This window comes from Cavia porcellus, unplaced genomic scaffold (assembly GCF_034190915.1).
Source record: "Cavia porcellus strain 051 isolate PalLab524CR breed Dunkin Hartley unplaced genomic scaffold, mCavPor4.1 scaffold_9, whole genome shotgun sequence".
In the NCBI taxonomy this organism is placed as follows: Eukaryota; Metazoa; Chordata; class Mammalia; order Rodentia; family Caviidae; genus Cavia; species Cavia porcellus.
Window position 1 is genome coordinate 29,400,511 of NW_026947492.1, and position 24,627 is coordinate 29,425,137.

Sequence of the window (24,627 nt, forward strand, 5' to 3'; positions counted from 1 at the left end):
CGAATATTAAAACAGAAACACTAAATCTGTTGGAAGACAAATTAGGAAAAAACTTTGAAGACATAGGGGTAAGTAGAGAATTCATGAACAGGAATCAAATCTCACAGGAAATACTTCCCATAATCAATAATTGGATTCAGATCTTATTAAAAAGTTTCTGCATTTCAAAAGAAATTTCCACCAAAGTGAAACAAAAACCCAAATCTGTGAAAAAATCTTGGTGAACTGTCCCTCAGACAGAGGACTTCTGTATAAAACATAGGAAGAATTAAAAAATATAGGACCCCTGAAATTCAAAGATACAATCCAAAAATGGTCATCTGAGATGAATACACCATTCTCAGATAAGAAATACAAATGGCAAATAAATATATGAAAAAATGCTCATCATCATTAGTCATTAGAGAAATGCAAATTAAAACCACATTGAGATTCCATCTCACTCCCGAAAGAATGGCCAGGATCAAGAAAACTACCAACAACAAATTCTTGATAGGCTATAGGGAAAAAGGAATTTTGCTGCACTATTGGTGGGAGTGTAGACTGGTGCAACCACTGTGGAGATCAGTCTGTAGCTTCCTCATAAACCTGGGATTGGAAGTCCCATTTGACCCAGCTCTTCCAGTTTTAGGCATATTCCCAGAAGAACTGAAAACATCATACCACAATGATGTATGTTCACCCATGTTTACAGCAGCACAATTTGTAATAGCCAGATCTTGGAAACAACCTAATTGTCCATCCACTGAGGAATGGATAAAAACGTTGTGGTATTTTTATACAATGGAATACTACTCAGCTATAAAGAATGATCACATTGAGATATTTGTAAATAAGTGTACACAACCTGAGACCATACTCTAAGCAAAAAATATGAAACTCACATGTATAAATACCGTATATTCTCCCTAGTGTAAGAAATGGTAAGAATACATAAGATTTTATGGTAATCATGATTCACCACTACATTGCTTTGAAGTCTTGTAGTTTGCATTCATTAGTTGGAATGGTTTTATTCTGGTTTGTTTGATTTTATTGTGTGATAATATGAACAGCTATTTTGAAGAAAAGAAAACATTACAATAACTATTGCTGATTTAATATCATCTTGCTTTGAAGTCCTACTCTGCTTCTGTTCTTTTGTTTCCACTGCACCTACCGTGTTGTATCTTATTGGATTTTATCATGTGTGATAGCATAAACAAAATTTTTATGGAAAATGAGATAATATAGTAGCCATTGTTCATCTTCTGTTATTTGGTTTTTAATGACCTATAATACTTTCATTCTCTTGGATGTTTTTTTACTCTCTTGTTATGCTTGATACTACTGTATGTGAAGGCATGCTCAACTATTTTAAAGAAAGAGACATTATGGTAGCTACTGTTAATATCAAGTTGTCTTGTGGTGAAGTATTGTTTGCTTACATTGTTCTGTTCTGATCTGCTTTGTTCTGTCCTCTTTTGTCTTAATCTCTTTAAAATAAAAAAATTAAAAAGGAAAATAAAATGCTTCTGCATAGCAAAAGAAACAACCAAGAGAGTGAAGAGACAACCTACAGAAGGGAATATTGTTTTCTAACTTCTCCTTGGACAGAGGTCCGAGAGCTAAAATATATAAAAAAACTTAAAAAATTAATTTAGGCTCCATCAAATCAAAAGACTCAATTTAAACATGGGCACCTGAGATAATAGACATTTCTTAGAAAAAAGAACTCTGAGTGGGCAATATGTACATGAAAAAACATTCACTATCTCTACCCATTAGAAAAGTTGAAATTAAAATAACACTGAGCTTCTACCTTACTCCAGAAAGAATGGACATCTTTCAGAAATCAAATAACAACAAATGCTGGCAAGGCTGTGGGGGAAAAAGGAACTCTTCCACATTGTTAGTGGAAATGTAAACTTGTACAACCTCTATGAAAATTGGTATGGAGATTCCTCAAAATCTAAAACTAGAGACAACATTCAACCTAGACATTACCCTTCTAGTTATGTTCCTGAAAGAGTTAAATATGTTATTACGGTGACACCTGTGTACGCATTTGCTAAATCTTGCAAATGGCTTCTATAAACAGATAAGTAGATAAAGAAAATATTTATAAACAATGAAATACAACTACTCTGCCATGAATAAGGATAAAAGTTGAGTCACTTGTAGGAAAATAGATGCACCTTAAGGCAAAATGTTCAGAGAAATATATTAGACATGTAAGTTTAAATATTTCACGGTTACTCTCATGTGAGAAACTCAACATATAAATAACTACAGAGCAAAATAAAAGATAATGGGAAACAGGGAGATAAAAAGTTAAGAGGACCAAGAGATGGAAGATGAAGTTAGGAATGTAATCATCACGTACTGTAAACATGTACTAATTTTTAAAAATTACAATATCCCAAGCACTTAGCTTCTTTAGAGGTTATTATAGGAGTAGCTGTGTCTGATGGTGGATTCTGAAATATAAATTTCCACATTTTTCAGAACTGTTCATTTCTTTCTACAGTCAAGGATTCTACTACTCCTTAAATACAGAAATATAATTCAGTCTTGTAACAGTTGTTCTCTTCGGGAATCTATATCTTTAGTTTTAATAAAAATTCTTTGGAAGTCCAATATTCATAAAAGTCCTTTTGCTTCTTGGATTTTGCTTTCATAATTAGTGTGTTAAATAAAGTTCTCAAGAACAAGGGTGAACCTAGGACTGGGATTATGTTTCTAGACTGTTTTAGACTTAAAATTTTCCTTTGTTGTAGACAGATTAATCATGCCTCCCAAATCTACATCTTATTTACTAAAACCTTGAAGCATATTACGTTATATGACAAGGGAATTCAGGTAGCTAGCTCATTAGTGAACCTTAAGAAAATTGTCCTAAATTATGCACTGGGCCCAAGAAATCCCTAAAAGTGGAAGAAGGGATAATAAAAGTCGGAAAACAAGAGATGCAATGATAGAGGAAAAGTCAGAGCCAGGATAACTGCTTTGACAGCGAAGAGAAAAACCAAGAACCAGGGGATGAGTGATCTCTAGGATGTGCAAAGACAAGAAAACACATGGTCTCCTAGGTCTTCTAGAAAAACACGAAGTCCTGATAGCTATATTTTACCTCAGTGACATACGTGTCAGTTAGACTTCTATTGATTTATAAAATGATGAATTTGTGTTGTTGAAGCCAACAGGAAGTGATCAATTGATTAGGAGGTTAATTATATTTAATTTCTTTATATAGATATCTATGTCTATACATATAAACAGATACAATCATTTGAGGTAGTTATATATATCTGCATAGCTTGGGGATATTCCAAGAAACTAGACAGTTTTTAATCATAAGACTATGAGTTATACAGTCATTAATAAGATGATTTTGCTAATAAAAACTTACAGGAATAAACTGATCACTAGTTCAGCTGTGAGTCACAGCTCAGATTGCTTTCAGCCAATTTACCAGACTCATTCATTCCTTTGGATTTTCAGATGAAGCCTTTAATTGAATAAACACACATTATTCAACAAAGCTAAGTTTATAAAATATGAACATCAAGTGCCAGAATAAGATGGTGTCTTTCTTCATGGAAAAAACAGAATGAAGCAATAAATGAATGTGTACTCTGCTCCCAGTCATACATAAAAGATTATAAACATGAGCTCAGGAGGCCGAGGCAGGAGAATAGCTGTGAGTTCTAGGCCAGCCTCTATTGTGAGTTCAAGGCCAGTCTGAACCACACAGTGAAAATCTGTCTCAAAAAAAAAAACCCACAAAAGATTATAAACATCATATTGAATGAAAACAATATTGTTCTGAAATAAATACTCATTTTAAAGATGAGGAAACTGGATCCAAAGAAATTCAGTTAGAGACACTAAGATTTTTTCTTTTGTTTTTTGCAGTATTAAGGATGGAAGCCAGAGCCTTGTGTGCCTTAGCCAAGCACTCTAACTTGAAGCTCCAGAACTCCAGCTAAGTTTTAAAGACAGGATTACTACATAAGCATCTAATGCTCAGCTTGTGCATTTAGCCACTGCCCTATTCTCTCCACCCTGTCACATGATAAGGTCCTTAAGTAGCAAGGTGAAGATGTAGTTTAGTTTTAGTAGAAAAAGAGCCTGGGATAACAGAGGCAAACAGGGATTTTACAGTTGATATATTGTAAAATTAGAAAAGTAAAAATGTTTATAAGTTACGGACAGTTTCATACCAAAGAAATTAGTCTTTCCACATTTTTACTTTGCACATAGCAAGGAAAAACAACTCTGCTCAGACAAGTCATTCAATTACTCATGACACTTCAGATTTTGCAAAAGGTACGTCCTTGATACAAGCTACTGTTTCAATTTCCTGCATTGGTGGCAGAAAAAATGTATGTAATATATCCACTATTTTTACATAGGAATGGCTAGGGACACAAGTGTAAATATCACTTCCACTGGAGAAAATAAAAACATCAAATATGGAAAATTCAAGACCAAAATAATCAAGATTTCTTTTTTTTTTTTAGAAAAAACATAGTAGTAAACTATTTTAGGTGAAGAGGTAGGGTCGGTAGGCATTACTTCATATGGTCAGATGATTCTCCACATTTGTTTAAAAAAACTTAGAACTATCAAATCAAAGTTATGATCCTGATCTAAAAGACTTTTTTTCTACATGCCTGCAATTAATTTTCAAGTAAATAGCATATAATAATTTAAAATCTATTAACATTTAAGAAGGGCTATTATTATTCCAGATAAAATTTAAAATAATCTATATTATATAACATAATTAGGAATAAATTTTCTAAGAATCAGAGTAAAGATAACTTAATTCTAAAATAAATTATCCTTATTAGCTCAAGGAATGGTCAATTTTTCTCTTTAGAAAATATTCTTACAAGGTCAATCCTGGCATTTCACTTGAGCATCCTATGAGAAGTATGCTATAGTTCTGTAGGCTGATAAATTGCCTGCACAATGTGGAGTTAACAGAACTGCCCATGGCTGAATGGTGTAGACTAAAATGGATGAAAACAACAAGTACTTGGGCACATCAGATACAGGAAATGAAAACTCAGTCAGTCACACTGAGATCATGTCCTTGATTTGGATTTAACTGTCTAGAGAATTACCAGGAGGCAAGGTGCTTTTTTGTTTAACAGTACACTGGATTAAAATGAATATCAACACATGGAATCCAACCACTCTACTGATGCACTGGAAACACATTGAAATGACTAATGGTTGGGACTCCAGGATCGCAGTAACAGCAGTGCATTTTTCTGTCAGTAAAGTGAGGATAAGGACACCTGCTCTCAATCACTGGATTGTCACCTCCCACCTCATAAACCCCTGCTCCTTTCTACAATCATAGAAATCTTTGTAATGTATAAACCTGATCAAATCTTTTTTCTGTGTGTAAGTTCTCACTGTTCACCTTTGTTCCTAGGATTAGGTATAACTTCTTCAATATGACTTGCCTGTTCCTGTAGGTCTGGCTTCAACTTATGTTTCCATTTTTATTTGAGATTTTTCCTCTTTTTGCTTTAATATTTTTAATTCAGGGTTCTTAGCCCAGTAGTAGTCTATTTGTAATTAATTGTTCATTCAGGTACATCTAACATCAAGTCTGTAATGTCCTCCATATGGACAGAGATTACTTTTATGCTGTGCGTTGTTACAACTTTAAATGCTCACTACAGTGTTTGCATTATAAGTAGCTGATTAATAAATATTTGCTAAAAATAAAGCATAGGGAAAGAGGAAGAAAAATGGTTAATTTGAAAATGGGCTACATGCAAACATGATTTTAAAAGGTGTCATTAACAATTACATTATTGGGATCATGAAAATGTCTCTTAGAAAGCATTCACATAGCAGTGCAATATGTTAATCTATGGCCTCACTTCATCTTTTTGGCAGATATTTACAGGAAAATCACAGAACAATCACAGGACATGCATTCACATTAGAGTTATTGAAATTATTCAATTTTCCAGACCTCAGTCAATACAAAGGATCACCACAAGCTTAATTAATATGAAAAATACTATAAAATCCAAATCAGCACCAGAGTTCACAGATATTGTGTAGCTGGTCTCACATAAACAAAGCCAGCCACAGATATGATGTCCAAATTCAGATTGTGAACTTCTCAAACAGTTGATTCACTCTTTACATACTTTTTTAATGATATACACTAAGTTACCCAACCATGGAAAATAAATACTGACACCATGATGGGAAATATGACCACAGAAAGAGGACAAGAGTGAAGTTGCTGATTCTTAAGAAATTATTTTTACTCTACAGTCTAGAGGAGAAGTGCCACTTCATTGATCTTATGGAGAAGTTTCCAAAATTCAATTTGATATGCCAATTACTGATGCCTGGAATTATGATAGAAAAACTGGAAGAAGTTGCAAAGGAAAAAACTCTTTTACCAACATCCTAAAAATGGTATGTAGTTCTTAAATGAAGTGAAGATATATCCCTGGGAGCTTGGTCCAGAAGTTCTGTCAGATTTCCTAAATCTCTTGAGTTCCTTAAATTGGCAAAATGTGTTTCTTTTTTCCCAACCACTGGTAGAACTGTATTTATTACTTTAATGAGCTTAGACAGAACCTTAAAAATACATTTTCAAACTCAACTTTTGGGGCTGGGGATTTAGCTCAGCGGCATAAGTGCCTGCCTTGCAAGCAGGCAGTCGTGAGTTCGATCCCTGGTACTGATAAAAAAGAAAAAGACAAAAAAAAAAAACAAAAAAAAAACCACTCAACTTTCAGTCAATTTTATATGTATAATTTTAGTTCCTCAGGAAATTGGATGCACATAAATTTTATGTAAAAGATTTTAAATTCTCTTTCATTGGAGGTGGTGTCAAAACATTACCATTTTATTCATTATTACAATCAAATTTTACTATTTTTATTTTCAAAGATTTTGTGATCAGTTTAATAAAAATAACTCATTGCTATTTCTACTACAGCATTCAATATGATTTCTAAGCCATCAAATACTTGGTACTAATCAAATAGCTTGCATACTACTACTTACTATAAAGCCAAAGTCAGAGATAGGATAAAAGATTTTTGTATAACTCTCTGCTATTAATTCTAAAGAGGTGTATCTTGTTGATAATTTATTTATTAATTGAATAATTATCTGAAGAATGCATTTTGAATGCTAAACATTTTTCCTAAGTACTTGGAATATAAATGATGAAGTGAAACCACTTGTGTTTCTTCTTACATTGCGATTAATATCTAGTAGGGAAGATGACATCTACCAGACACAAAATAAGGGTGAGCTTAAGAGGCAAATAGGAGTAGCACTGTCAAAGAGAACATTAAAAATAGAGTTCAAAGTTTTACTTTTCATTAAGTATATATTCAACTTTAGATTTCTTTTTTATATTTATTAAAAAGACTAAAAGCAGAGATATTACCTTTTCTATTTTATTCATTTGATTTTTATAGATGATGAGGAATATTTTGACATATTGAGCTTATAGAATAAAGCAGACCTTTAGCATGTTCTACCCTGCATTTTAAACAGATATACCAGAGAAGGACAGATACTGTGGGAAATGGCAAACCTGTATTTACCTCTCAGTCAAATCAGATTTTCCATGCATTCTCTCAAGGTGCAAATAAAAGTTGTGGCACAATTACTATCTTTTAGACTGCACAGATTTACTCATATTCTAGAGAATGACAGAATCAAGGAAAAGAATAGACTCTGAAAAAACGACAGAGTATAAGGTCAAGTCAACGCCAAAGACATGAGGGAAGAAGTCAGAGAACACTTACTGGTAGGTGGTCGGGCTGACATTGATGCGCCGAGGGTGGCTTCCTGATTCAAATTTGCTTGCCAGAGTGACATTATTTCCAAAGAGACAGTATCGAGGCATTCTCACCCCAACAACACCAGCCAGCACGGAGCCTGAATGAATGCCTATCCTCATCTAAAAGAAGAAAAAGGAAAAAGGTAAAGAAGGAAAAGAAAATACGTATTTGTTTCCATTTGGTATGCAATTATTTTAATGGGAAGTACTTCTAATTATTAAATAATTAAATTAAGAACTGAAAACATAAACTGAATCTAAGTCATTTTGTGAGCTTATATAATGCTTAATCAACATTATAGTTCTCAATCAACATAAATGTGAAATGAACAGGTTAAGTATATGAAAAAATTCACTGCATAACTGTTTCTATTACAGGTTCAATCAGCTTTCATTTGCACATAATATTCTTCAATAAAATATACATTACACCAGATTCTCTTTTATAGAAAGCCCTGCTTTTTCCCTTTATAGCATTAAACTCAATTGTAAGTTAATATTTGTATTTCTGTATTGTTTAATTAGGCATTAGATTTTCCCATGAGAAGACTGTATGTGTATTTTCTTACTTTGGAATATTCAGCACTTAGAATAACACACGAAGGAAACCATTATTTACTGAATAGTAAATAATGAAAGTAGCATAAATTTCCAGAATTCCACAGCATATAACTAAAATGGAGTAACAGAGCACTCAATCCTGGAGTCAGCCAAGGCACTGACAAAACGAAAAGTACACTAACCACCATGCTTTACTCTCTGAGAATCTGATTTAAGTAAGTCTGTCCCACATCATGAAGGTGCCCTCAACATGCTGCTGCTGTACACTCAAATGGGATCCATAATGAAGCTTTATTAACAGAGTCCACACCAAAAACTAGTGAACTGAAACTAGTGGGGGAAAAAGTAGGAAATGATATCCTTAGTTTTAAGACAATGCAGCCAGAACATCTAATTTCTAGATACAGAACAGGAAGGCAAACTGTCAACCCTTCACTACCACATCCTTCTTGCCACTACAGTTGTGAGGACAAGGTGGTGATTCTAGACAATGGTGGTGAACCTATAACATTTATGTTATTGTGTTTTTCCTTTAAGACAAAAGATGTTAGTGTATAAATCCTTTTTTAAAAAAAGTAAAAGTTCAGTGTTCAGGTGTAATTGCAATGTTGGCACTCTGCAATAAATAACAGGCTTTAGGGTTGCAGTTTGGACACGTATTTCTAAAAGCTTTGCCATCACTGCTCTACATCAACACTAGTTGACAGACTGAAATGAACGTCATGCAACTGTGGACTCCAATCATATCCTCATTTGCTATTTAAATACTATAAAATTTATTTGGAAAGTTGATATGATTGGAAGTGCTAAGATACAGCAGAAAAAGTAAACAATGGAGTAATTTATCCTGCCAGATATTGTTTTAGTGCAAATATATTTAATTAAAGTATGAATATCGTTATATAAAGAAATAGACTACTGAAATCAGTGATATAAGTTAATGTTTCACATTAGTGCAAAAAGATGGCTTTGAGTTAGAATGTTCTCAATCAACTCTGTCTTCATATGAAAACAAATTCCAAGTAAACTGAAGACCTAAATATTAAAGGCATAACTTTACAGCTTTAAAAAAATTGCATTAATTAAGAAAAGGTCAATCTGCTGTATTAATAAAATGTAAAACACAAACACTTTTAAAAAGTAGCTTTGCTAGATATATTGGTGCATTTCTATAATCCCAGCACTCTGAGAGCATGAGACCGGAGCAAACTGAAGCTCAGTCTAAGCAATTTAGCATTATAGTGAGACTCTGTCTTAAGGCAAGGTTGAGGGAAGGGAAGGCTGGGACGTAGCTCAGTGCAAAGGCCTTGAGTTAAATCGTAGCAAAATCGAAAAAAATAAAACAAAAGCCTTTAATTTGTCTCTCAATATCAGTTTTTGGGAAAGTGTTGTGAATGGTCAGTAGCCCTGACCCCTCCAGTCCTCTGTATTGCACTCCTCTTCCATGTCTTATATCCCTATGTTCTAGATTATGGAATGGAGGAAGATGGATGGCAAAAGTTCAACACAAGCATCATGAAGTAATCATTTGATATGATTTTCATTTCACTGTGTAGGTCCAGACTGAATGTGATATCGTTTTCATTCTGCCTGAAGGACTTCAACATTTCTACACTAAGTTCACTCATACTGAATTCGATCAGCCTTTATGTGCTCAAAAAAACTTTATTTTGCCTTTCCATTTGAAAGATATTTTGGTTTTGAAAGAATTCTAGGTTGACAGTTTGTTGTTTTCTTTGCTTGTTTGTTTATTTGCTCTTCTTTTCGGTACTTAAAACATATTTCCCATTATCTCCAACTCCATTGCTTCTGGTGAGAAATCACCAGCCATGCTTATTTAACTTCTCTATACATCACATCTGTTTATCCTGGCTGCTTTTAAGTGTTTCTTATATTGCTAACTTAAGTAATTTGGTTATGATTTCTTTGTTGATCGCATTATATTTCATGTACTCTTAGTTGTTACACAAAAATCTCAAATCTATGGTTTGTATTAAAACTAAAAAATTTCCATACATTTTTAGGTTTTTGTTTTCTGTACACACCTCCCTCTCAGAGATTAAGACCATGTATGTTGGGATACTTGATTTTTTTCCCCAAAGTTACTGATGATACATTGATTTGAAATATTTTCTCTGTTTCAGTTTATTTTTGGATTTCTACATGCCTCCAAATTGGCTAATCTTTTCTCTTGCAATGTCTAGTCTCTTGTTAATCATAACCAGTATATTTTGCATCATAGATATATAATTTTCTTCTCTAGAAGTTAAATTTAGGAGTTTCAAATTAAAGTATCAATTTAACCTTCTAGCATATGAAATATAGCTAAAATAACAGTCTTAATATTCTTGTCTGCTACTTGTAAATTGGTTTTTCCATTGTGCATCAGTCAGTTTTGATGGACTGATTTTTCTTTTCATTGAGTCATATTATTTTTTAGCTTCACTTCATGTTTAGTAATTTTTATTGGACATCAGATATTATAGATTTGACTTTATTGAGTGCTGGACACATATATTCTAAATGTTCTTGAATTTTTTTCTGGGGTGTTTTCCGGGGTGAAAAGAGTGTTTTTTTTTTTTCCTTTCATGTCTTAATTTTTAAGATTTGTTGGGGAAGTCTGGAGCAGTATTTTGTGAAGGGTTTATTATCTTCCATCATTAAGGCAAGAACATCTGAATATTATCCCTAATGCAAATTTATGAACTTTTCCATTCTGCCTGATGGAAAGAGACATTCTTTTTTCCCCAAAACTTACATGACAATCAGACATTTCTTTCTTCAATGACATTGTATGTCCTCTTCCCCTTCTTTTGGGGCTCAGGTAGTTCCTCAGATTCATGCAGTAACCAATACTCTACTGAGTACATGAGAAGGACCCTTGGAACATCTAAGGTGGCCTTTGTACAACTCTGGTGTATCTGATAATCCGTATGCTACCTCTATCCTCTTAGGGTTCCCCAGCTGCTCAGCTCAATCTCTTCAATTCTAGGAGTGTGTCAGGGCCTCCTTGTTACCTCTCCTTGAACCACAGTCTGGAAGTCTCCTGTTACGGATTAAAAAGTTGTGGTCAACTTAATGCTAGCCGAATTAAATAACCATGGTGTGGAGTATACATGTTCCACATGAGGAAAGTTGCCAACGTAAATAGAGATGCGGAGAAGGAGAAGGAAGGTGTTGAGGCATTGAGCCATTGTAGCATTGTGGCACTGTGGATTGTCCCACGTGTTGCTGTTTGAGCCATTGGTTCTCCTGAAGAAGCTTTGGTCCTCACATGAAGCACTGCTTCCTGACACTGGAGAGAAGGACTTTTGCTGCTTAATCTCCAGGACAACTCATCATGCTGACTTCCTGGCATGCACTCAACTGTGTTTATCCTCAGAGGAGCTTGTGATCTCCGTGTTGCTGAGAATAGCTGTGGTGCTTTTCAGAACAGCCCTGGTCTTTGTTTTGAGTGTGACTTCTTGGCTCTAACATAGAATCCTCAACCTACCACACAGCTCCTTCACCCTGTTGGCATAGACTTTCTAGATTCCACCACTGACATTTGGACCTTCCTAGCACGGATCCATAAAAGAGATGGGCGTGAGTCTTTCCTGTGTGCTCTAGACCTCCAGTTGTACTCATGGGTGGCACTGTCATAGGCTCTAGGTCTTTATCTGGACTCATGCAGGACATTGCTGTGGGATTCAGGCCCTTGGCTAAATATTCTATGTTTTTAGTGTTGTGGATAGATTTCCTGCACTTTCTTGTGTTAACTCTGGGTTAACATCATAAAATAATATTATAAACTCCATGTCCTGATTTTAATTGTTCTCCTTACAACCCCTGACTACATCTCCCAAGGCAGAAAGGTAAAATAATGACAGAGTTCATCTCGTTTCTTTGCTAGTGCTCAAGGACTACTGTCTTCCACTGCCTAGCATCCAATGTCCTGAGCACAATTCTTTTACATAATTTGTCCAGACTTTTCATTTTATAAAGATGGAATAAAACTCCAATTCTTGTAACTCTTTTTTTTTTTTTTTGTCTTTTTCATTTTTTTCTGTACCAGGGATCGAACTCACAACGACACACTTGAAAGGCAGGTGCTTATACCACTGAGCTAAATCCCCAGCCCCTGTAACTCTTATTTTAAAAGCAAAAGCAGTGAATCTTCTAAAAAACAAGTCTATTTCTGATGAGAGACTGTTTCCTTTCAAACAAGGTATTTGTAAAAGCGCCTTTCCCAAAAATTAGCAACATACCCTTTCGTATTATATTCACTTGAGTTTCTGTAATTTCAGAAAGTTTATATCTATTGTTACCTTGTACAACAGGCTTGCCAAAACAACACCCAGACCTTATATTGTAAGACTATCACATTGAGTCTATGATTACTGCTGTAATCCTTTTAAGCAGATGAACAGGACAGAGTCCCTGTTAACAAATTTCCTGGCCTCTCTATTCTGTGCTTTCTATTTGAGAAAGACTTCCATCAAATATGTAGACAGCTTATGTAGTTCTACTTCTGACTCCTTTCAAAATGTGTAACTAAAAATATCATCAGTATAAGCGCTATTAGAAAGTGAAAATGGTTATGGAGGACTCTGATATTCTTGGGCAAAGTGGAGGAAAGAATTGTCCCTAAGAAAAAAAATTCTTCAGACAGCCATCTAAAAAGTCTACCAGATTTTCAATACAGCAAAAACAAATAATGGAAAAGATTTGAGAGTTATTTAGTTTAGGAACTAAGAAGATATCACTGAAAACTTAAAAGCTGAATCATCAGACTCAGATTTCTTTTGATGACTTAACTGAGATTTCCCAGGAACTGTGGCCTATATAAAGAAGCCACTGATTACCCCAATCAGAAAGTGCCAAGAATGTCTAAAAGTTAGATAAAATAGAGATATACATTTAACCATAAATGGGAGTTTAGATTCATCTTGGCAAATTTATCTATATTTAAATCAGTTAGTCACATTTGAATCCATCTAGCCAGTTTGCCTAGGTAAATATTTATTTGCACCAAAATAATGGCTCTCAATTAAGGCCATTTGTACTCCCTGACAAACATGTGGTAATGTCTGGATTTTTTGCCATTGGTATCTACATAGTAGAATTAGAGATTCATGGGACAGAGTTGTCTACCAGTAAAGAATACTCCAGTCCAAAAACTCAATAGTAACAAGACTGAAAAAATTCTACATTAAACATGCAAGCTACAAATACTTAAAAAACTAGGAAAAACAAAAATGCAAATGTTTTAATCAGATTAAAGCTCTGGTGAAACATACTAGACTGTAGCCTTAATAGATCATAAACAGGAGTATTTCCATAGATACTGATAGAAAAACAAAGTAACTTTTTGATATGCCCCCAGGTTAGGATATTTATTACTCTACTTCCAGATGCGCAATTAAGTCAGTCTCCTGCTTTCAGTGAATTAACAGTATAATACTCTGGGACATATCAAAGTCCCTAATTGCCAACGAATTCAGTTATTTGTTTAGTTTTCTGCTTATTATTTATCAACTGGAGTTCATAAGCAATTTTTAAAAATTTCTCCTACAACTTTTTAAAAATAGAAAGCTCATACATAAGCCCAAAACCTCTTTGCTTAGTAAAGAAGGAATGTTAGGGTTGAAAGGATAAGCACAGGTCCATGAGTGTAGCTCTCTCATTTTACAAATAAATTGAAATCCAGAATGCACAATGAAAAGAGTAAGTTAGTATAAGTGTCAGCTCTATAAGCTAAGTCGTATGACTCTGAGCTCAGTACACTGTAGAAAGTGCATAAACCACAGTGATGCTGCAGTCTGTTTTTACAGGACCCAACATATTAAACTAAATGATATTCTATCTATAAAGAAAGACTAGCCACTTTCTCATTCAAATTTAGAAAAGACAAAACACACATTAATGAAATCTGATAACACCGCTTCCATCCCTTCTCCATCTGATTGTTAATGCCCTTCTGCACTAAAGCATTTCTGACTGGTTTATTAGTCATATTCCTCCCAAACTGCCTGATGCATCCATGCCTCTGAGCCACAGCTTGCACTGAAAGCCTCATCCTGAAATATTATCCTTAGACTCTGTGCAACACGCTCAGTGTATAAGGGAAACAAAAGAGTTTCCATTTGTTGCTAAAGAGATATTTTTGATATAACAATAAAATAGTTCACTGAAATTATGATAAATGCTAAAAGACTAAAGTGTAAAAGAGAGCAGGAGCCAGGAGATGCTGAGGTTGACTAAATCTAAAGAACTAGTGACATCTCCTTTCAGAAAGTCCCTTAGAGCTGAGTGCTGAAAGACAAATCGCTTTGGCAGGTAGGGAAGAAGGGCCCAGCTATATAGCCAGAAAGGAAAGAGAACGTGAAGGCGTTCACCCAGGTCAAAATTTTGAAATATTTAAACAACTGAAAGGAGACCAATAAAAGTGATGAAAAGAGGTGCTTGAAGAAAAGAGGTGCAATTCAGGGCACAGGCTGAGGGCAGTTAGCCATCAAATCAAACAAGGTTTTCAAGTCTTGGCACTGTTGCCACTTAGACTGGATAACTCTTCTTAGGAGGTCAGTATACATTATCTGATAGATTATCTGACAAGTACTTACTAGAAGTAAGTTTAAACAAGACAGAAATCATGTGCTGGTAATTCTGTCACATACAGAAAAAAAGTATGGATATGATACTTAATTTTGAGTCACATATTAACTTAGTACTGGGAGACATTCAATGGTAATCAACCAATAGCAACTGATTTTTCTTTCAGCAATTTACTTTCTCTCATTCTCACTGCTGTAAGTTTCATGAGACTGACTCCATCTCCATCTTTATCTCCATTCTCAATGTTGTAGGTTTCTGAGACTGACTTCATCTGCATGTATAGCAGCAGATCTGAATTGGCAATGGTATGACCGTCCTCCATATTAGCAATTAATTTAAAAAGAGAACAAGTGATATCATGTAAGCCAATAACAATGATTCTCAGGAGTAATAAGGAGAAACTGTTCTTTCTAGATCACATGATATAAGATTGTGAACAGTAGAGTCAACCTGACACCACAGTTGGGGAGCAAAAGGACTGGAATTATAGGTGCCTAAGTTGTAGAGCCTGAAAATGAAACCAATACCAGAAAGGCAAATCAAAGAGAAGAAAAGAAAAGCCAAATTCATGATAACACCAACCTTGCAGCTACATTTGGCTTCATGCAGGCAATTCCTAACTCCCAGCTTCTGTTTTGGAGTCACTATCTTCCTTTAATTATTTAAGGAATTTGGGTTTTTGTCACTTGCAAAGAGAAAGGCTTTCAAGTAATACATTAGCTATGTATATTTAGGCAGGTTAACCCCTGTGAGATTTTCATTCATAAAATAATAGTGATAATACCAAACTCTGGCAAGACTGCTAAGACAAATAAAATGAACTATAGGCCCACAGCAGACACTCAAAAAACGTATTAGATCCCTTTCCACATTTCACAGTACTTATTCCGTTGATTACAGTGTCAATGATGGCGCTACTTATAATACAGTAAATAGACATATTAACTCTGGAATATTCAAATCAAACTAAAAACATTATTAATATGAGTTAACAAATTAACAAATAATAAGTAAAAATTTATGTAGAATTACTCCTATTTGAGAAAGAAAAATGTCAAAATAGAAGATCTATAGTAGGAAAAAGACTTTCAGTTAAAAAAGCAATTAACTATATACATGTTTATACTTAAATATTAAGATTTTAGGTGTTTGAATTTTTAACTATTTTATAGTAAGGCATTTAGAATCATTCAGAATGTTGGAGAAAAGGAGGACAACATTTACTTCATTATTTCATTAGAATAACTAAAATTTTATCAGTATTTGTTTTACAAGAAAATACTTTTCCAACCCATAAAATTAGATATGTATTTTTGTCTCATTCATTCATTAATAATCACTATTTTGTTAATAAGTAGTCAATGTTTTAAATCCTAATTTTAAAAGTTTGAGGTTTGTAGGAAGCATACAATCAATTTAATGACTGTCATTTTTACAATTTCTACTCATTTGCCAGATGTGCAAGCAAACAGTAAAAAATAAATTACATGCTATGCATTATTGTTTTTTTTTTTTTTTTTTTTTTTTTTTTTTAATTAGGGGGACTTGGCCTCCAGGCTAATAGTGTCAGACCATCTTATTCTCAAATAATATAGTTCAACAAATAGAAATTTGGGCAAAATATCTTAGATTTCATTCTGAACATTACAGAAGTACTATTCTTAAATAAAATTTCAAATTACAGAAAATATTTGACTAAATAATTGTTCTCATCCCTAGTATGATAACATATATTTGAAGATATATAAACACTATTGTTTAGTGACTGTTTAAAAAATATAGTGAAACTTTAAATTATTAGTACTCTGAAATTGGAGAAAAATTGAATTTAAAATCTGGACTTTTTTATCTTTTTATTTTTGGATGAAGCAAAATAGAATCCTACTAAAGACCGATTAGAACAGCATGCTTGGAATTATATAGATGATGGTACTGAATAAAATATCAGAGATTGCTAAGAAAATAGAACAATATGACTCAACTTTAGTAACTTTAATATCTTCTCATTGGGTACTCATTAATGTGTATGCTATTATATAAATATATTTCATACTTAATAAATTTAAATTTTGTTCAGTTTATCTTAGTACAGAAAAATGAACTAACTTCTTTTCAAAGTGAGATGTGATTTAATTGAAATATTTTGATTAACATGCATCTATTTAGAAATAATATAAAATGTATTACTTTAAAAATATAATTCTGCAAAAGAAATATAACTAATTGACAATCTTTAAAAATAGTCACTGATAATTATAATAAAAATTAAAAGATGATAAAAGCATTTAAGGAGTTAAAAGCGATTTTCAGTATTTTTCATCAACATTTAGTTTTTATTTGGGTATGCAGAAAGCAATTAGAAACTCTTTTGACATCCAATTTCAGGCTATTTAACTAGTCACATTGCTATGGTTTGTGTCTAGATGTACCCAAAGCCTCATGTAGTCACAGAGGCTCTTCAGAGGTGGCTGAATCTGGAGTGTGTTTTTGTTTCATAGTCCAAGGCTGGTATTGAGACTGAGAGTACTACACCAGCCCCAGGGTGGGCAGCTTGCACACAGTACAAGGTACAGAAAGAGGCTTGTCCCTCCCCTTTCTTATTGCTCTTACTGTTTTCTGCCACCACGAACAGTTGCCCCTCTGCCATGGGCCAGGCTGACTTGAAACCAGCAGATTATGGATTGAAACTTCTACAAACTGTGAGTTAAATCAGCCTTCCCTCCCTTAACCTTGGGTGTCAGTTGTTTTGTCTCAGCAACAAGAGAAGTAACTAAGGCACTTAGGAAAACACTCCACTGATCACATCTATGACAATCAAATCACTCTGTGATATTTTACTTAGTCCATTAAATACATCTTTATTGTATAATTGGCCACATTAAAACTTACCTATTCCTAATATCATAAAAGTGTTCTTTTTAATGTTGTTTTTTTTAAACAAAGTCTGTTAGTTGCTAAAACTCTGAAGTACTTGAAGTTTCTATTTTGAGACTATCATTGAAAAATATTGCTACTGACTTACTAACCCACTCTGTAAACTGAGGAAAATATGCCTCAAAATTTAGCTCCTATCAGGTAATATGGAATAAAATTTCTAATAAACTTCATAGAGGCATGGATAAAAATACTTTCAATTTTTGAATACCCAGAAATGGTACCCTTTCAAAGGGATAAAGGGTTTTGGAAATCAAATGTGCAACCTCTACTTTACTTTTAGCCATGTAAATTATCTATCAAAGTGGTTTTGTATGTCCAGAGAGAAGGGAGGGAGGGAGGAAGGGAGAAGAGAGAGAGAGAGAGAGAGAGAGAGAGAGAGAGAGAGAGAGAGAGAGAGAGAGAGAGAGAGAAATACGAATTCTCAAGACCAAAGTTTATATTCAACCAGTAGAATGACTTCATTTTCAAAAACAAAAATCCCTCAGTTTGAGCCACTTTAATGGGAACCTAGGAGATGCAGTTTCAGAGAATAAGAAATAATCTCTACTCTATTATCCTTTAAAGAAAAAGTACATAACAAAACGTGGGAACATTTGTTTGCCTTTTATCTTTTTCTTCTTTTCCCTTCTTATTCTCATTTCTCTTCCAAAAGCTATTATGGACCAACTCAGTCCCAAACACAAGACTTTACCTTCTTTAAGGAACTTGAAATATTATCAAGTTGAAAGGTACAAATCTTCATCCTTAACAAGGTGGACATATATGTTCAAGATATCCCCTCCAAATGTTAGTTATTTAAATTGTTCAGTCTTTTACAGCTCTACTATGATGGATTAAAAACTGGTCTACTTAACGCTAGCTGAATTAAATCAGCATGGTGCTGAGCATAGATGTTCCACCTGAGGAAAGTTGCCAGCATAAATAGAGATATGGAGTAGAAGATCTAGGTGTTGTGGGTTTCTTTAAATGTTGCTGTTTCAAGCCATTGGTTCTCCTGGAGGAGAGCATCAAGACTAGCTTCCCCAATATGAGTTCAACCATTATTATCAAAGGAACTCGGGACCTTGGCGGTAGTGGCCATGGTACACTGTGTGGGGAGCTGTGGTCCTTACATCAAGCATCGCTTCCTTGCTCCAGAGAGAAAGATGTGTGCTGCTTAATCTCTAGGAGAAACTTTCCATGCTGGCTTTCTGACATGTATGTACTTGACTGTTTTTACTGTCAGAGGAGCTTGGGGTCTTTGTTTTGCTGAGGATGGCTCTGGTGCTTTTCAGGACAGCCTTGATCCTTATTGTGAATATGAATTCTTGCTTCCAGTGTAGAACCCTCAACCTAACAGCACAGCTCCTTCACCCCACTGGCATAGACTTTCTAGCTTCCATTGCTGATCTTTGGGCTTTCCCAGCACAGATCCGTAAAATATACCGGTGTAAGTCCTTCTCATGGGCTCTGGACCTCCAGTGGGACTCATGGGAGGGAGGTCTTCATCTGGACTCATGCAGGACACCCTTGTGGGATCCAGACTCTGGGCTATTTGAATATTCTGGATCTTTGTGTTGTAGACAGATTTCCTGTACTTTCTTGTGTTTAACTCTGGTGAGCATCATAAAATAATATTATAAATTCTGTGTCTTGATTCTAATTGTTCTCCTAGAACCAATTAAAAAATAAAACTTTCAAATATATGATTTTCAATTCAGAGGCTACCTAATAAAAATAAAAAAAATACTTCTATGAAAAAATATTATCAAAATACTCATAATGTTACCTAATTGAACTGCTTGAGGAAAAATGTAGTTCCCAAAAGTTCTCTTTCTCAGGAGAAAACAATAAAATTGGTAGATGTGTAAATAACAACAAAACTAATGATTTTTAAACATTAATTGTTCCTAATTTCTGTCATAACCAAACTTCCTTTTTATACTATAAGAATAAATAGCATATCTGTTTATGCTCCAGAATGAAAGGACAAGGACATGAAACCCTGAGTTAGAATGACTTTAGAACTCTTGGATACACATTATAATTCCCTGAAGACTTATAAAGAGCTGTTCAGTAACTCATCTCCAGAATTCGCAATTTAGTGAGTCTGCAATGGAGTCTGAGCACTGAAAATTCCAAACTTTCCCAAGAGTTTCTAATGTGCATTCAATACTGAGATCCAGGAAGGTAAAGGAACCATTTAATAAGTTTCATAAATATATTTACAAATTATCACTGCAGGAGCCAAGTAGTTTATATAGCTCTCCTCTGCTCAGCAAACCATTTTGAACTAGCATTTTACAAATTCTTTTATATATATATATATATAAACATATATACTACTTCAGTTTTGAGGAAAAAACCATGATATTACATATTGTTTCCAACCGCAAAATATTCCTGTATATATTTTAAAGACCTTTAGATGTGATAAAAATGTGTTTAATTAAAATAGAAGCAAATACGTCAGAATTGGGAATATTCCTCAGATATATTCCATTTCAGCTGGTGTGTGACTGAAGTTTTCTTGAGATTTTAGCACACTGACATTTAATTATGATTAAGTAATTTTAATGTCACATTTAACTGCTTTGTATAGGATGAAAATAAAGTATTTTCCTGAATGTCAAATTCTGAGCAAGAGAGATGGTAATGGTACTTAAAAATGTAGCTGAAGCTGCTCATAGGTTGCTGATAAAAACTGGAACACACCTGCAGATAAAAAGGTGTGCAACATCTGAAGTAAAATGGTAGTGGTGTAAGGTGAACAGAACTAGGAAAGTGGTTAAAACACAGACCTTAACGAACATATCCAAAGACTGGCAGCCTAGGTATTTCAAGTCTCTATTGTATTGCGTGATTTAGTTTTGGAACTGGAGTTTATGAGCAAATTTATCTTATAAAATGAAACTATTCTTTTGAAACTGGATTTTAAACTTCTATAACAACTCTCTTATTTTTAGGGGTTTTAGCTAGTCTAGGGGACAGGAAGTTAAGCTCCAAGTATTAACTTATGTGCAGACCCACAAACGGTTGGTCATGCAATTCCCAAAGCAGGAGCCCAACATATCCATGAATATCTTAGTGGTTTCATAAATTCTGGGCAAAACTACAAAATAAGTAGTAATTAATTAAATAAAAATATAAGTGCATCCCAATGGAGTCTCTACACATTCCAGAATAATCCGTTAAATAAGAACTTTAAAAAATAAGTATAGTTATTCAGATTTCACACAAACCTTTTACACCAAGATCCCAAACACTTTACTAAGTGCATTTCCTCCACAAATAAAACTAACACTAGGATTCGTCAGAAGATTTAAGTGAGTTATATCCTTTATATATGAAGTCAGCTGAATCACTGTGTATGGAATCTGTTCATCATAAACTTGGGTCTCACATATAATTCCTTTTTGTTATCCACAGCTGGTACATCTATTTTTAAGCTGGTTGAAACTCAGCCTCAATTAAACAGCATTTTGCATATAGGTAGTGCCTGGGGACAATGGGACTCTAATAATAGAACTCCAAAGGACCCCTGGCTTTCTGGGTATGTGAGTTATTCATTCTAGGAGCTCTAACAATAACACAGCCCCTGAGGTGGTAGACAGTTTAGGGTTATAAATGATGAAACTGTATTGTCTCTTTGGAAGTTATCATAGGCTTTGGAATCTGATCCATCATTAATTTTGTTTGTATGACTCTGGGAAAATTACTTCTTGAAAGCTCATTATCTAAGATATAGAAAAGTAACATGTACTAGCTTAGACTGATACATAGTAAGTGATCATGCATAGCTAATCTGAAATACTCATTATTAACTTTTACTCAAAAAATAATGTTCAATTTTATTTACTTTCTACTGGCACAAGAAGTGAAAACATTTTTTGGTTCATATACTTTATTCTACAGATGTGTAAACTGAATACAAAGAGGGAATGACCTGCTGAAGAACCCACAGCCATTAAGGAGTGTCCAAATGGACACATGACTTCTACTGCATCAATTTTTCCACCACAAGAGCTTCCTAATTCTTTCTCCTTCTTTTATTCGAATGACAAATGCATAATGATAATTTTGTTTATACAAGCCCCCATGAAACTGCTTAGTTATACAGCATTATCAAAGAAACAAGAAAAAGAAAGTGCTTTCTGAATAAACTGTTAAAAGACCTTGCATAAAAACAAATCAATAAATTAAAATTCAAAGACACACAACATCAATTGTACATCAAACAACCACAACAAAGTTGAAAGAGGCATGACTACTACATAAATGTAATATGGGGGTTGGGGAGTTAGCTCAGCGGCATAAGCACCTGCCTTGCAAGCAGGCAGTCATGAGTTCGATCCCTGGTACCGATAAAACGAAAAAGACAAAAAAGAAAATGCAAAAAATATATAAATAAATGTAATATGGTAGCCTAGACATGAACTCACAGCATAAAAAAGGATGCTGGGTAAAAATTAGGAAAGGCTGAGTGAACTCTACTGTTTAGTTAATAATGTATCAATACTGGCTCATTAATTAAATAGTTTTACTATACTTCTATTTTGGAAAAACTGGCCTTGGGTATTTTTGAAGACCTCTATGAAGTAGCTCTGAGCAGGATTTAAAATTAACTAATTGGCGTTCTGTGTTTATCTGTGAGTTTGACCTAGGCCTCAGCCTCTTGTCTGGCAACGGAAACTGGTTCATAGTATGTGAACCTCTATGAATCACTGGTCCTGGGTAAGGCCTATAGTGGCCTGTGAGGCCAGGGATACCTCAAAAGGGCAAGATAAGGCCACAGCTAAAGACACCTTGGCTCCAACACTATTAAGTAAATAGAGACTGCAGCTGAAAAAAATTCACTACTGCAGTTACAATCTTACCATAAATGTCATCTTAGAGATAGGACAGTTATCCTAAACTGGCATAATTTACTACTTGGAGAAGACTTTAAAATGACTCCCAAGGTCCTGCTCATTTCCCATGCTTTCCTCAGTTTCTCTGCCTCTTGTTTTGTTCCTAATAGAAGTTGGCTGATCCAGAGAAGTCTTTGTCTTAGCCCTCAGCATCTTGAGCTCAGCAAAGGTTTTGACCTTCCTGGAACACTAAAATCATGTACTTGTCTCAATTTATTTAAACCTCCACCATACGGTCATTTGGGATATCGGGGATCTAGGTCAGGACCCGATAGGTATTTGAAGATTCTGTATTATCTTCATAATTATTCTTAAAGTCTAAAAATATTCTAAAATTAAAACTTTTAAAAATAAAATATAAATAATATACCCTCTAAAAATAAAAACAAATTTACAATATGCTGATTTTAAAAATATTTCCTACTTTCTAAATCAGACAACAGCTAATTTAGGGACTGTGATGTTGAGTAAAAGCATTGAACATTATAGTAAGAATAGCAATATATAAACATTAGAGAAAATGAACTAATCAACTAACCAAACAGCATTAGCAGCCATAAACTCTTGCGTGCCTATGTCTAAATCTTAATCACATTAATGCTATTATCAACATTTACCCCACTTGGGCATTAGATGGCACTCGTGCTCATTCTACAGACCAGGTTGGCTCCTTAGTTTCAGTAACAGGTTTCTCAACCAGAAGTATGTCTGGAAGGTTAGACCCACTAACACTTGCAGGGTACAATGCGAAACAAAACAAACCTCCTGATGAAGCTAAAAAAAACTTAGGGTTTGGAAGCAAAATTCAAACAATGAAGAAAACTGGAAGTTAAGAAATCAGTAGGCAAAATTCCAAATCCCTGTAGGTGCAATGATGGGCTTCAACACACCCTCAGACCCACTGAAGTTCTATGAGTACTCTTTATGGTGTCTCTCTAGTATTTATCAGCTGTACAAAGGACTCCACAGACTCCAAATTTTAAGAACCATTGCTTTAAGTTTCTTTTAAATTTGAAATCATGCCTGTATTATCAACTACTATCAATGTATTTTATATTTAGTAGACAATCTTAAAGTATTTGTTGCTTGAATGAATAAATTAAAGCAAAGAATAATGAAATGAAAGGACTTTTAATGCTACACAGAAATGTCAACTTCTTCCTCTAAGTAAACAGTATTTTTACCACTTGAGGCATTAAACCTCATTCATCTTTGACTTCCTCAGCAATATTTGCAAACTAAAATAAAAAATCTTTTAATATAGCATCTTCAGTCCATGCATAATACAAAATCTTTCTGCTTATTACATTACCCCAATAATTGATATAATAACTCCATCCTAGTCTTTATAAAATTATGTGTTTAGATCTTCTCAAACCTGGTTAAATATGAGGGCAAAAACATAAGTTATTGCAAAAAGAAAAACATAACAATTATTAATTGGGGCTAAAATAACTACTCAAAACTCAAAGTTATTCTTCTAGTACAGCTTCAATCCAGTTATAATGTTTTCAAAACTATGTGGTGCCCTAGTACAAAATAATAACATAGCAATATATTCTCATGGATCAATGAGTCTATGGACTAGAATAAGTCATGTAACTGTGACTCTTTTAGCCGGAGCCTTATGAAAAATCTCAGAAGTTTTAAATGAAAGCCTCTAGTACAATTAACATATCATGGATCTCATTCAAGAAAACATAACAAAGAGTAGTAAAAAAAAAATGTCTTTCACAGGGGAAATGCTAAATGAAAAATGCACACAAAGTAGTCATTAAAGATGACCAACACCAATTCCACATATGTGCACACACATTT

General features: G+C 34.1%; 1 protein-coding gene across 1 annotated transcript in view; it reads right to left on the reverse strand.

Moving 5' to 3' along the window:
* Positions 1 to 24,627, reverse strand: part of Gucy1a2 (guanylate cyclase 1 soluble subunit alpha 2) — a 291,599-nt gene that overhangs the window by 30,794 nt on the left and 236,178 nt on the right. Inside the window, exon 7 of the mRNA XM_063256136.1 lies at positions 7,794 to 7,948. Within this exon, the coding sequence (XP_063112206.1) occupies positions 7,794 to 7,948 (155 nt within the window). The remainder of the gene's footprint in view (positions 1 to 7,793; positions 7,949 to 24,627) is intronic.